This window comes from Diuraphis noxia, unplaced genomic scaffold (assembly GCF_037042655.1).
Source record: "Diuraphis noxia isolate RWA-SAM2 unplaced genomic scaffold, SU_Dnox_SAM2 contig0004, whole genome shotgun sequence".
In the NCBI taxonomy this organism is placed as follows: Eukaryota; Metazoa; Arthropoda; class Insecta; order Hemiptera; family Aphididae; genus Diuraphis; species Diuraphis noxia.
This window is the reverse complement of record NW_028301714.1, coordinates 73,914,122-73,929,772: the sequence shown is the minus strand read 5'-3', so window position 1 is coordinate 73,929,772 and position 15,651 is coordinate 73,914,122. Positions and strand designations below refer to the sequence as shown.

The 15,651-nt window shown below is 24.6% G+C and overlaps 2 protein-coding genes across 2 annotated transcripts; both read left to right on the top strand.

Annotated features, from left to right (window-relative positions):
• The first annotated feature begins 3,483 nt into the window (after positions 1–3,483).
• On the top strand, positions 3,484–9,425 carry LOC149056482 (uncharacterized). The gene is made up of 10 exons (XM_089226450.1): positions 3,484–3,561; positions 5,917–6,120; positions 6,576–6,737; positions 6,812–7,003; positions 7,091–7,213; positions 7,463–7,615; positions 7,685–7,795; positions 7,874–8,136; positions 8,497–8,656; positions 9,221–9,425. Exons 2-10 carry the CDS (start codon positions 5,925–5,927, stop codon positions 9,337–9,339), a joined length of 1,479 nt encoding a protein of 492 aa, XP_089082576.1. The 5' UTR covers positions 3,484–3,561; positions 5,917–5,924; the 3' UTR covers positions 9,340–9,425.
• LOC149056483 (uncharacterized) lies at positions 3,647–5,743 on the top strand. The gene has a single exon (XM_089227088.1). The coding sequence runs from the start codon at positions 3,647–3,649 to the stop codon at positions 5,741–5,743; it is 2,097 nt and encodes a 698-aa protein (XP_089083214.1).
• Positions 9,426–15,651: the final 6,226 nt, after the last annotated feature.

The window sequence follows — 15,651 nt, the reverse complement described above, 5'->3', positions numbered from 1 at the left end:
CTTAACTTTAAAAATATAAAAAGTATGATTAGTTTAATAGAAATGACTTGAGACGATATTTAGCGGATTCATCACCTGTATTTCAAAGTTTTTTTACGACCTTTTATATTCACCCAAATGTATTGTAAAGACGTGTTTTAGATGTAAAATAATGTGAACTTAACGATAAAAATATAAAAAGTATGATTAGTTCAATACAAATGACTTTAAACGATATTTAGCGGAATTATCACCATTTTTTACCAAATTTTATCCCAAATTTTTTTTCTATTTTTTGTATTCACCTAAATGTATGGTAAATACGTGTTTTAGATGTAAAATAATGTGAACTTAACGATAAAAATATAAAAAGTATGATTAGTTCAATACAAATGAATTTAAACGATATTTAGCGGAATTATCACCATTTTTTACCAAATTTTTTTTCTATTTTTTGTATTCACCCAAATGTATTGTAAACACGTGTTTTAGATGTAAAATAATGTGAACTTAACGTTAAAAATATAAAAAGTATGATTAGTTTAATAGAAATGACTTAAGACGATATTTAGCGGAATTATCACCATTTCTTACCAAATTTTTTTTCTATTTTTAGTATTCACCCAAATGTACGGTAAATAGGTGTTTTAGATGTAAAATAATGTGAACTTAACGTTAAAAATATAAAAAGTATGATTAGTTTAATAGAAATGACTTAAGACGATATTTAGAGGATTCATCACCTGTATTTCAAAATTTTTTTACGACCTTTTATATTCACCCAAATGTATTGTAAAGACGTGTTTTAGATGTAAAATAATGTGAACTTAACGATAAAAATATAAAAAGTATGATTAGTTCAATACAAATGACTTTAAACGATATTTAGCGGAATTATCACCATTTTTTACCAAATTTTTTCCCAAATTTTTTTTCTATTTTTTGTATTCACCTAAATGTATGGTAAATACGTGTTTTAGATGTAAAATAATGTGAACTTAACGATAAAAATATAAAAAGTATGATTAGTTCAATACAAATGAATTTAAACGATATTTAGCGGAATTATCACCATTTTTTACCAAATTTTTTTTCTATTTTTTGTATTCACCCAAATGTATTGTAAACACGTGTTTTAGATGTAAAATAATGTGAACTTAACGTTAAAAATATAAAAAGTATGATTAGTTTAATAGAAATGACTTAAGACGATATTTAGAGGATTCATCACCTGTATTTCAAAATTTTTTTACGACCTTTTATATTCACCCAAATGTATTGTAAAGACGTGTTTTAGATGTAAAATAATGTGAACTTAACGATAAAAATATAAAAAGTATGATTAGTTCAATACAAATGACTTTAAACGATATTTAGCGGAATTATCACCATTTTTTACCAAATTTTTTCCCAAATGTTTTTTCTATTTTTTGTATTCACCCAAATGTATTGTAAATACGTGTTTTAGATGTAAAATAATGTGAACTTAACGATAAAAATATAAAAAGTATGATTAGTTCAATACAAATGACTTTAAACGATATTTAGCGGAATTATCACCATTTTTTACCAAATTTTTTTTCTATTTTTTGTATTCACCCAAATGTATTGTAAACACGTGTTTTAGATGTAAAATAATGTGAACTTAACGTTAAAAATATAAAAAGTATGATTAGTTTAATAGAAATGACTTAAGACGATATTTAGAGGATTCATCACCATTTTTTACCAAATTTTTTCCCAAATTTTTTTTCTATTTTTTGTATTCACCCAAATGTATTGTAAATACGTGTTTTAGATGTAAAATAATGTGAACTTAACGATAAAAATATAAAAAGTATGATTAGTTCAATACAAATGACTTTAAACGATATTTAGCGGAATTATCACCATTTCTTACCAAATTTTTTTTCTATTTTTTGTATTCACCCAAATGTATTGTAAACACGTGTTTTAGATGTAAAATAATGTGAACTTAACGTTAAAAATATAAAAAGTATGATTAGTTTAATAGAAATGACTTAAGACGATATTTAGCGGAATTATCACCATTTTTTACCAAATTTTTTCCCAAATTTTTTTTCTATTTTTTGTATTCACCCAAATGTATTGTAAATACGTGTTTTAGATGTAAAATAATGTGAACTTAACGATAAAAATATAAAAAGTATGATTAGTTCAATACAAATGACTTTAAACGATATTTAGCGGAATTATCACCATTTTTTACCAAATTTTTTTTCTATTTTTTGTATTCACCCAAATGTAATGTAAACACGTGTTTTAGATGTAAAATAATGTGAACTTAACGTTAAAAATATAAAAAGTATGATTAGTTTAATAGAAATGACTTAAGACGATATTTAGCGGATTCATCACCTGTATTTCAAAATTTTTTTTCGACCTTTTATATTCACCCAAATGTATTGTAAAGACGTGTTTTAGATGTAAAATAATGTGAACTTAACGATAAAAATATAAAAAGCTAAGCTGCTAGGTTTTACTATAGCTGTTATTAGAATTTAGGAAGTACCTATTATCTTCTAATCATATTCCATAAAATCGAAAATTGAATTTTGGAAAATTTTCACTTTAACTACCTACTGTATTTTTTGATTTTCTTTTACTTATTTATTTTAAATAGTTAAGAACCATGATGCAAAAAAATAATTTGGAAACTACTATATAGTTTTGAAGTTTAGGTATTGCTGTTTTGTTTATTTTATTATAAATATTAAATACATCTATGAATAGGGACTCTAATTTTAATATAGTTATAAATGCACTACTTGCAGTTAAATTAATAGAAATATATCTAGGTAGGTAGTAACCAGTAGGTACTAATTTTATAATAGATATTATAATAATGAGTATATACTATATATTATACCTATATGCACATAATAATTACCTAACTTATAAGTTATAATCGCATATCATAATAATATTACTCATCGCCTTTGACTATCGCCCCGATAGTATCCTAACCTAACCTATTTATTTTTATTAAAAAAAGAAAATACTTTCCTCTATTGAGTGTTCCAAATTAAACAAAATAACAAGCATAATAATACGACATATTGTTCTATTTTAATTATTGTTGGATGAGCAATGGTTTTTGAGATGCAATTGCTAGAAAAAAGGGTATTACCAATAACTGAAGTTAATGTAAATTAAAGATACTAGGTAGGCATATTACCTGGACTATGCTAAATTTGTGTAAAGAAATAATAATAATTTAATTTTGGTTTTTGCTGTTATGCATCAACTTTTATCATCATGATTTGTAAATCTTCATTTGTACAAATTTAATTTTTAGTGAAATATCAAAAATAAAATTAAAGTTACTGACAACAATTAATAAATCCTAGCATATACCTACAAGTAAAACACTAAGACATAGCAGCTTTTTACCTATAATGATCAAACTTTATTGGTATATTAATTATAATTTATTTATACATAAGAATATAATTATGTTTACATACAATATTTTTATTTCAGCTAGTTGTTGCACATATATCAAGCCTAATCTGACGATCACCATAGATTTAGACTAATAGTAAATAGCTTTGATAGCCAGTAAGTAATTTTTGTATTTATACACCTAGGTATTACCTACTAAGTTAAATAATTACTTTTATATAATCAAAAACAATATTCAGTTATGTATAACCATAATATTAGTAAATCTACTAAGCGTAGAAGGTTTTTAGAAGAACTTGAAACAGTAAATTTTTTGATCGATGACCAACCTGAATTGGGTCCTCAACCATCTTGTTCATCTTATGAAATCCCTTTTATGTCAAGTTCTGAGAGCTCTAATAATCTTATAACTGAATCAAACATTTTAAACCAACCACTTGATGCTACTGAAAAAAATAATTTTGTACATGGTTCTTTTTCAATAACTTCTGATTCTAGTAGTGATGAATCTATTTGTCATGAAATTAATATGCTGGACATATTTGATGAAAAACAATCAATATTAAATTCTTTAGCGAAATGGACTGTGAATTATTCAATTACATCGGAATCTTTTTCTAGTTTGTTAAAAATATTAAAAGGTCATAGTTGTTTCAACAATTTTCCTATTGATTCAAGAACAATTTTAAAAACAAATAAGAAAAATCAATCTAGTGAAATTCAAACTATTCATCCTGGTTTATATTACCATTTTGGTATTGAAAATGGTTTAAAATCTCTTTATGATTTGAGTCTTTTTGAGGAAAAAATTAATTTAGTTGTGGGGATTGATGGCTTACCACTGACCAAGAGTTCTTCAAGTACATTCTGGCCCATTCTCGGTTATACTCGTTATCCTAAATATAAACCGAATTTATTTATAATAGGTCTTTATTGGGGGAAAGAAAAACCTAAATGTAGTAATTTGTTTCTGAGTGATATGGTTGATGAACTTAAACGTTTATCCTATAGTGGCATGATTACGGAATTTGGTACTAAGTTTGTTGTTTTAGATTTAATAAGTTGTGATCTTCCTGCTCGAAGTTTTGTTACTCGCACTAAGAATTTCAATGGATACAATTCTTGTTCAAGATGCACTGTTGTGGGTGAAAGGATTAATTTTACAACATGCTTTTTGGGAACAATTTTTTGTAAAAGAACCCATAGTGACTTTTTAAATCGTACTGATGATGATCATCATGTCACTAATGATGTTTCTATATTAACTGAAGTACCATATATTGATATGGTTACATGTTTCAGTTTAGATTATATGCATTTAGGGTGCTTAGGTGTTATGAAAAAGTTAATTCTCCTTTGGTTAGGAATGATGAAAAATGCATCTGTATCAGTTCGATTACAAAATTGTGATGTAACAAAAATATCTAATCATCTTTTATCCATTAAATCATTTATTACAAGTGATTTCCCTCGAAAGACTAGAGGGTTAAATGAAATTTTGAGGTTTAAGGCTACTGAGTTTAAATTTATGCTAGTATATGTTGGACCAATTGTTTTAAAAGGTGTAATTACAGATGAATGTTATTCTCATTTTCTATGTTTACATGTAGCCTTTAGGATTCTGTTATCACCACACAGTAGTATGAATCGTGTAGAGTTTGCTGAAAAGTTACTCGTATATTTTGTAGAAACATTTGAAGAATTATATGGGGCACAGTTTTCTTCTCTTAATATACATGGTTTAATACACCTTGCTGATGATTACAGAAAATATGGAGCCCTGGATAATTGTTCATGTTTCCCTTTTGAGAATTTCATGAAGTTCTTAAAAAAAATGGTTAGGAAACATGAAAAACCTTTGGAACAGGTGATAAATCGTTACCAAGAATTCATAACTTTCAACAAACCATTGGTCAATAATAATAGCAATGTATCTTTCAAAAAAGAACATACCAATGGTCCTTTAACTGAACATTATACTGGACCTCAATTTCAAATTCTTATTAAAAATAACCTTAAAATTAATACTAAGTCTGGGTCTGATGTATATATTGGTTTCAAAGAACAAAACAAACTATTCATTTTTAAAATTCTAAACATATGTCATGATCCTCGTTCAGGTAAAAATGTATTTTTAAGTAAAAGTTTTACTCAGGTTGAACCATTTTTTGATAAACCCATTAACAGTTTGAAGCTAGGTATAGCTAAAGTTGGTAATCTATCAAAAAATTTTACAATTATTGATATTGAAACGGAATTTTCTAAATATATGATTATGTATGATTATAGTCTCAACCATAGTATTGCATATCCTATTATACATACATATTATGAATAGTGTGAATATTAATTATAATAGGTATTAAGAATTTTATTTTATTGTTTTGTCACTTTTTAAATATTTTTAAATTATCAGTTATTATTATATAATTTGTATTTGCTAAATGTGTGAAATTTTAATTTAATAAACAAAATTATTACTGTATTCTATATGTATTATATTTTATAAAGGTATAAAAATGAATACCTATTCAGTGGTCGTTTTCACCGAAGATAATTCTATTGAAGCTGTTCCTACAAACTGGTTTAAAAATAATAAGTGTGCCTGGCCAATAACCAAAAATCATTCTACAATTAGAAAACTAATTGAGCGAAGAAGTGTCCCTAATGAAATTGAATATACTTATTTCAACGCCAAAGTATTGAAAACAACTGGTAAAATACTTACTTAAACTTAAGTAAACTTAACTATAGTTTTTAATTTAGTGTATATTTGGTATTGTTATATTTATAGTTAGGTATTTCTTATTATTTATGGGTATCATTATGTATTTTTAATTTGCATTCCAAGTTAGGTATGGTTATAATAAACCAACATGACTTGTAAGTTTGTGCACTAAGAAACAAAATTCATCAATAATAAGCTATAAAAGGTTAATATCTTGAATGTAATTTCCATAATATGTCACTTATTTAACTATCGAGACAGCAATAAGTCCTGCTTATAACATAAACATAATAGTACTATAATATAACCTTAATAGTAACATATTATTATATTATACATTTATAAAGAATCAGTATAGAACATCAATGAATATGTTGATATATCTCATACTATCATATTCATAGTTGTTATACATTATACTTAAAAATGTACAATATTATAGATTCATTGCTTAGAGCTCGAGAAATGACAAAAAAAGGTTTAAATAGAACAGATATATCATCTGCCGAGGACTATGATAATATTGTAAGAACCAAACGGAAAAGTAAGGGTACAACATTAAAAAATATAATGGAGCCCGGTTCCTCCTGCCCAACTTACTCAGGTATCTACATTAAATATTAAAATACCAAACTACTTGGATGTTTGTTAAAAAACAAAGATTTTTTTTTAATTTAGCATCTGAGGATGATGATGATGATGACAATAGTACTGACAAACGTAAAGCTTCCTGTAGGAATACACCTAAGAGTGGATGGTCACCGTCACCGAAAAAAATTAAATGTGGGTTAAATGATGATGACAATAGTACTGACAAACCTAAAGCTAGGAATACACCTATGAGTGGATGGTCACCGTCACCGAAAAAAAGTAAATGTGATAGTTAAATACTTATACTTTTCTGAAATACCTACTATAAAATAATAAATAAAAGTAATACATCCCATTTGTATATAGTTTTGATAAGTCCAATTTCTCCAAATACTAAAATCGTAAACAGCAGCTATTACAAAGAAATGGATCACCATTCACAAACCAAATCAATCTCCAGAAAACTTTCTTATAATATTGCAAATGAAGGTATGTTGGTTTAAATAAATTATTTTCAGCCTAAGACGCGTAAATGTTGGTAGTGACGGCATTGGGAGTAAAAGATGAACATTTTATACAATTTTACTACAATACTCAGTATAAATAGCTATTTTTTTGCATTTACAAACATTTACATCTGCAAATTATTTTCTTTCATTGTAAAAATATAATATAGGTACTATTAAAATAATATAGAAACATCTTATTATAATTTATAAATTGTAATCTAATTTACAGTAACAGAAACTATAACTAAAAAACCATTAAACCGCAATGACTATACAATTGATAATGATGGGGACTGCAGTGTTGGAAATAATAATGACATTAATACCACTGATGTTTTACAAGTTGATAAAAATATAACAAAACCTATTGAATCCCAACCAGGTAAATTAAATTAATTATTTCTAATTATCAAAACTAATAATTACACAATATGCATTAATCCATGACTAGGTATTGTAAAAAATTATGAGCATTTTGTGAAAATAAATGACAGTTTTAATAATACATCCGCTTCCCCAGATGACCAATCATTAACTAATATAATTTCATATAAATCAGTGGGTAAGTTACATTGTGTGATATTCATTAATAAAAAAAAACAATTATACAAATATGGTTTTAAAATTTCCTGCAATATAGATAATGGTTTTCAAAAAGATGTCCTGCATAGATTGGCTTTTATAAAGTATGAGTTAAGAAGAGTTGTAAACAATCAATTGGATTTGAGCCAGAGATTTGAAACATTTGAGTCCAAATTTGAAGACATTTCACATGCTAGTCATCCAGATAACCAGTCATTATTGAACAATATAATCGACTGTCCTTTACCTATGGATAATACAATTGACCTTGAGACGTTTAACGATAAAATATCTGGCGATAGCAAATTCAGAATTAATTTGGTATACTAACCAACATATTTTAAACATTAATTACTTTTGAATAGAGCTGAGAATTTTTTGGATAAGCGTTTTTATTAAGCTTATTGCAAAATATAATTTTCCATTGATGAATATTTTTATTTTAATTGAGGAACTATTGAAATAGTTTAAATGTTAAAATTTTTTATTCATAAAATGGTTTTTTATTTTCTATATGACTATTGACTCTTATATTAGAATTTTGATTTTTTAATGAATTGTACGGTGTTTTAAGAATATTGAATGTATCAGATTATAATAATCAGATTCACAGCCCTAATTATTTTAACATTATTATTTATAACCCATACCTATAGTCAAATTATTTTCTGTTTTTTTAAGACCAATCAATTATCTTACATCGGTGGAAAACATTGTAAGTCAATGATTAAAAGGATTATGAGTAAGCTGTTTACAGATGAGTTGTTGAAATTGTATTCATTTAGCGGGAAAAAAGGAAAAATTAAGTTTTCACAATTGGCTGTTTGTTCAGTCATATTTGGTAAGTTCACAATTACATTGGTTTTATTAATTTATTTTAGATTCTGAATAGAGCGATGAATAAATATTAATATCCTAAAATATTGATATCTTAATTCTTAATCTGATAGAGATCATAATTTCTCTTCAGAATCACTTTTTATTATATACAATAATTTATCATTGAATTCAAATTTAAAACATCTACGAGTGGCCTACCTAATGGCGAGGTGCACTCGAAAACTACTATACAGCAGAGAAATTTTTCCGTTTTTAAAGTTTTAAATTTGTTTTCAATACATAATCGCTAACAACTGTGACTACCTAATCAATTTTTCCAAATAATTCTAGATTTCATTAAAAAAATATAAATAATGCATGCAGATTTTTATTATTGCTCTTATAATCAATAAATATTTTTACATCTAATCAACTTCTTTAGTATTTTGAATTAAATAACTTAATATTATCTTAATTCTAATATTTAAATAATTAGTATGTAATGATTAATTACTGACCCAACTGATGTATACCTATTAATTATTATTATATTAATAATGATTTCCAATACATTTTATACTTGCAGATGCAGTTAAACAAAATCATAAATTCAAAAACGTTACTCAAAATGACATGGAGGAAGTTATAAAATATGTATTGGCACAAGCTCCTTTCAATATTAAAAGACTTGAAAAAAAAAAATGATTCTATATTCTTTTAATTATTAAATTTTATAATTTTCTATATACTTATTATTAATTTTTATTAATTTTTCAAAATGTAAAAGGATACTAAAGATTATAATTTGAAATACATATTATAATGATTTTTATAATGCATCAATATTTTTTGTATTAATAAATAAATATAATTAATATAATAATCATAATGCGTTGGTAATTTATTTATTTTTTATAAATATTCATTAACTAGCTAGGTGTCTTGCAATACAAATTAAATATTGGATTTACAATATTTTATACAAAAATTAGGCCAACATTTATTGCATGTCTTTTATAAATGTTGATTTAACTTTGGATGTATACTATTAAATAATTATTTATAAAAAAAATTTATTTAACATTGGTTTTCAATATTTAATTGAAAATGCAAAAGGGTTCACCCAATGGTTATTTAATCAAAATTAAATATTTAAAAATCTATTGTCAATAAAATTTCGATATTTAATAATGATTGACATTTATTCTTAAATATTTATTTAACATTGAATAAATATATCTATGCTGTGTGGGACGTGTTTTAGATGTAAAATAATGTGAACTTAACGATAAAAATATAAAAAGTATGATTAGTTCAATACAAATGACTTTAAACGATATTTAGCGGAATTATCACCATTTTTTATCAAATTTTTTCACAAATTTTTTTTCTATTTTTTGTATTCACCCAAATGTATTGTAAACACGTGTTTTAGATGTAAAATAATGTGAACTTAACGATAAAAATATAAAAAGTATGATTAGTTCAATACAAATGACTTTAAACGATATTTAGCGGAATTATCACCATTTTTTACCAAATTTTTTTTCTATTTTTTGTATTCACCCAAATGTATTGTAAACACGTGTTTTAGATGTAAAATAATGTGAACTTAACGATAAAAATATAAAAAGTATGATTAGTTCAATACAAATGACTTTAAACGATATTTAGCGGAATTATCACCATTTTTTACCAAATTTTTTCCCAAATTTTTTTTCTATTTTTTGTATTCACCCAAATGTATTGTAAATACGTGTTTTAGATGTAAAATAATGTGAACTTAACGATAAAAATATAAAAAGTATGATTAGTTCAATACAAATGACTTTAAACGATATTTAGCGGAATTATCACCATTTCTTACCAAATTTTTTTTCTATTTTTTGTATTCACCCAAATGTATTGTAAACACGTGTTTTAGATGTAAAATAATGTGAACTTAACGTTAAAAATATAAAAAGTATGATTAGTTTAATAGAAATGACTTAAGACGATATTTAGCGGAATTATCACCATTTTTTACCAAATTTTTTCCCAAATTTTTTTTCTATTTTTTGTATTCACCCAAATGTATTGTAAATACGTGTTTTAGATGTAAAATAATGTGAACTTAACGATAAAAATATAAAAAGTATGATTAGTTCAATACAAATGACTTTAAACGATATTTAGCGGAATTATCACCATTTTTTATCAAATTTTTTCCCAAATTTTTTTTCTATTTTTTGTATTCACCCAAATGTATTGTAAACACGTGTTTTAGATGTAAAATAATGTGAACTTAACGTTAAAAATATAAAAAGTATGATTAGTTTAATAGAAATGACTTAAGACGATATTTAGCGGATTCATCACCTGTATTTCAAAATTTTTTTACGACCTTTTATATTCACCCAAATGTATTGTAAAGACGTGTTTTAGATGTAAAAAAATGTGAACTTAACGATAAAAATATAAAAAGTATGATTAGTTCAATACAAATGACTTTAAACGATATTTAGCGGAATTATCACCATTTTTTACCAAATTTTTTTTCTATTTTTTGTATTCACCCAAATGTATTGTAAACACGTGTTTTAGATGTAAAATAATGTGAACTTAACGTTAAAAATATAAAAAGTATGATTAGTTTAATAGAAATGACTTAAGACGATATTTAGCGGATTCATCACCTGTATTTCAAAATTTTTTTACGAGCTTTTATATTCACCCAAATGTATTGTAAAGACGTGTTTTAGATGTAAAATAATGTGAACTTAACGATAAAAATATAAAAAGTATGATTAGTTCAATACAAATGACTTTAAACGATATTTAGCGGAATTATCACCATTTTTTACCAAATTTTTTCCCAAATTTTTTCCCAAATTTTTTTTCTATTTTTTGTATTCACCCAAATGTATTGTAAATACGTGTTTTAGATGTAAAATAATGTGAACTTAACGATAAAAATATAAAATGTATGATTAGTTCAATACAAATGACTTTAAACGATATTTAGCGGAATTATCACCATTTTTTACCAAATTTTATCCCAAATTTTTTTTCTATTTTTTGTATTCACCTAAATGTATGGTAAATACGTGTTTTAGATGTAAAATAATGTGAACTTAACGATAAAAATATAAAAAGTATGATTAGTTCAATACAAATGAATTTAAACGATATTTAGCGGAATTATCACCATTTCTTACCAAATTTTTTTTCTATTTTTTGTATTCACCCAAATGTATTGTAAACACGTGTTTTAGATGTAAAATAATGTGAACTTAACGATAAAAATATAAAAAGTATGATTAGTTCAATACAAATGACTTTAAACGATATTTAGCGGAATTATCACCATTTTTTACCATATTTTTTCCCAAATTTTTTTTCTATTTTTTGTATTCACCCAAATGTATTGTAAATGCGTGTTTTAGATGTAAAATAATGTGAACTTAACGATAAATATATAAAAAGTATGATTAGTTCAATACAAATGACTTTAAACGATATTTAGCGGAATTATCACCATTTCTTACCAAATTTTTTTTCTATTTTTTGTATTCACCCAAATGTATTGTAAACACGTGTTTTAGATGTAAAATAATGTGAACTTAACGTTAAAAATATAAAAAGTATGATTAGTTTAATAGAAATGACTTAAGACGATATTTAGCGGAATTATCACCATTTTTTACCAAATTTTTTCCCAAATTTTTTTTCTATTTTTTGTATTCACCCAAATGTATTGTAAATACGTGTATTGGATGTAAAATAATGTGAACTTAACGATAAAAATATAAAAAGTATGATTAGTTCAATACAAATGACTTTAAACGATATTTAGCGGAATTATCACCATTTTTTACCAAATTTTTTTTCTATTTTTTGTATTCACCCAAATGTATTGTAAACACGTGTTTTAGATGTAAAATAATGTGAACTTAACGTTAAAAATATAAAAAGTATGATTAGTTTAATAGAAATGACTTAAGACGATATTTAGCGGATTCATCACCTGTATTTCAAAATTTTTTTACGACCTTTTATATTCACCCAAATGTATTGTAAAGACGTGTTTTAGATGTAAAAAAATGTGAACTTAACGATAAAAATATAAAAAGTATGATTAGTTCAATACAAATGACTTTAAACGATATTTAGCGGAATTATCACCATTTTTTACCAAATTTTTTTTCTATTTTTTGTATTCACCCAAATGTATTGTAAACACGTGTTTTAGATGTAAAATAATGTGAACTTAACGATAAAAATATAAAAAGTATGATTAGTTCAATACAAATGACTTTAAACGATATTTAGCGGAATTATCACCATTTTTTACCAAATTTTTTCCCAAATTTTTTTTCTATTTTTTGTATTCACCCAAATGTATTGTAAATACGTGTTTTAGATGTAAAATAATGTGAACTTAACGATAAAAATATAAAAAGTATGATTAGTTCAATACAAATGACTTTAAACGATATTTAGCGGAATTATCACCATTTCTTACCAAATTTTTTTTCTATTTTTTGTATTCACCCAAATGTATTGTAAACACGTGTTTTAGATGTAAAATAATGTGAACTTAACGTTAAAAATATAAAAAGTATGATTAGTTTAATAGAAATGACTTAAGACGATATTTAGCGGAATTATCACCATTTTTTACCAAATTTTTTCCCAAATTTTTTTTCTATTTTTTGTATTCACCCAAATGTATTGTAAATACGTGTTTTAGATGTAAAATAATGTGAACTTAACGATAAAAATATAAAAAGTATGATTAGTTCAATACAAATGACATTAAACGATATTTAGCGGAATTATCACCATTTTTTATCAAATTTTTTCCCAAATTTTTTTTCTATTTTTTGTATTCACCCAAATGTATTGTAAACACGTGTTTTAGATGTAAAATAATGTGAACTTAACGTTAAAAATATAAAAAGTATGATTAGTTTAATAGAAATGACTTAAGACGATATTTAGCGGATTCATCACCTGTATTTCAAAATTTTTTTACGACCTTTTATATTCACCCAAATGTATTGTAAAGACGTGTTTTAGATGTAAAAAAATGTGAACTTAACGATAAAAATATAAAAAGTATGATTAGTTTAATAGAAATGACTTAAGACGATATTTAGCGGATTCATCACCTGTATTTCAAAATTTTTTTACGACCTTTTATATTCACCCAAATGTATTGTAAAGATGTGTTTTAGATGTAAAAAAATGTGAACTTAACGATAAAAATATAAAAAGTATGATTAGTTCAATACAAATGACTTTAAACGATATTTAGCGGAATTATCACCATTTTTTACCAAATTTTTTTTCTATTTTTTGTATTCACCCAAATGTATTGTAAACACGTGTTTTAGATGTAAAATAATGTGAACTTAACGTTAAAAATATAAAAAGTATGATTAGTTTAATAGAAATGACTTAAGACGATATTTAGCGGATTCATCACCTGTATTTCAAAATTTTTTTACGAGCTTTTATATTCACCCAAATGTATTGTAAAGACGTGTTTTAGATGTAAAATAATGTGAACTTAACGATAAAAATATAAAAAGTATGATTAGTTCAATACAAATGACTTTAAACGATATTTAGCGGAATTATCACCATTTTTTACCAAATTTTTTCCCAAATTTTTTTTCTATTTTTTGTATTCACCCAAATGTATTGTAAATACGTGTTTTAGATGTAAAATAATGTGAACTTAACGATAAAAATATAAAATGTATGATTAGTTCAATACAAATGACTTTAAACGATATTTAGCGGAATTATCACCATTTTTTACCAAATTTTATCCCAAATTTTTTTTCTATTTTTTGTATTCACCTAAATGTATGGTAAATACGTGTTTTAGATGTAAAATAATGTGAACTTAACGATAAAAATATAAAAAGTATGATTAGTTCAATACAAATGAATTTAAACGATATTTAGCGGAATTATCACCATTTCTTACCAAATTTTTTTTCTATTTTTTGTATTCACCCAAATGTATTGTAAACACGTGTTTTAGATGTAAAATAATGTGAACTTAACGATAAAAATATAAAAAGTATGATTAGTTCAATACAAATGACTTTAAACGATATTTAGCGGAATTATCACCATTTTTTACCAAATTTTTTCCCAAATTTTTTTTCTATTTTTTGTATTCACCCAAATGTATTGTAAATGCGTGTTTTAGATGTAAAATAATGTGAACTTAACGATAAATATATAAAAAGTATGATTAGTTCAATACAAATGACTTTAAACGATATTTAGCGGAATTATCACCATTTCTTACCAAATTTTTTTTCTATTTTTTGTATTCACCCAAATGTATTGTAAACACGTGTTTTAGATGTAAAATAATGTGAACTTAACGTTAAAAATATAAAAAGTATGATTAGTTTAATAGAAATGACTTAAGACGATATTTAGCGGAATTATCACCATTTTTTACCAAATTTTTTCCCAAATTTTTTTTCTATTTTTTGTATTCACCCAAATGTATTGTAAATACGTGTATTGGATGTAAAATAATGTGAACTTAACGATAAAAATATAAAAAGTATGATTAGTTCAATACAAATGACTTTAAACGATATTTAGCGGAATTATCACCATTTTTTACCAAATTTTTTTTCTATTTTTTGTATTCACCCAAATGTATTGTAAACACGTGTTTTAGATGTAAAATAATGTGAACTTAACGTTAAAAATATAAAAAGTATGATTAGTTTAATAGAAATGACTTAAGACGATATTTAGCGGATTCATCACCTGTATTTCAAAATTTTTTTACGACCTTTTATATTCACCCAAATGTATTGTAAAGACGTGTTTTAGATGTAAAAAAATGTGAACTTAACGATAAAAATATAAAAAGTATGATTAGTTCAATACAAATGACTTTAAACGATATTTAGCGGAATTATCACCATTTTTTACCAAATTTTTTTTCTATTTTTTGTATTCACCCAAATGTATTGTAAACACGTGTTTTAGATG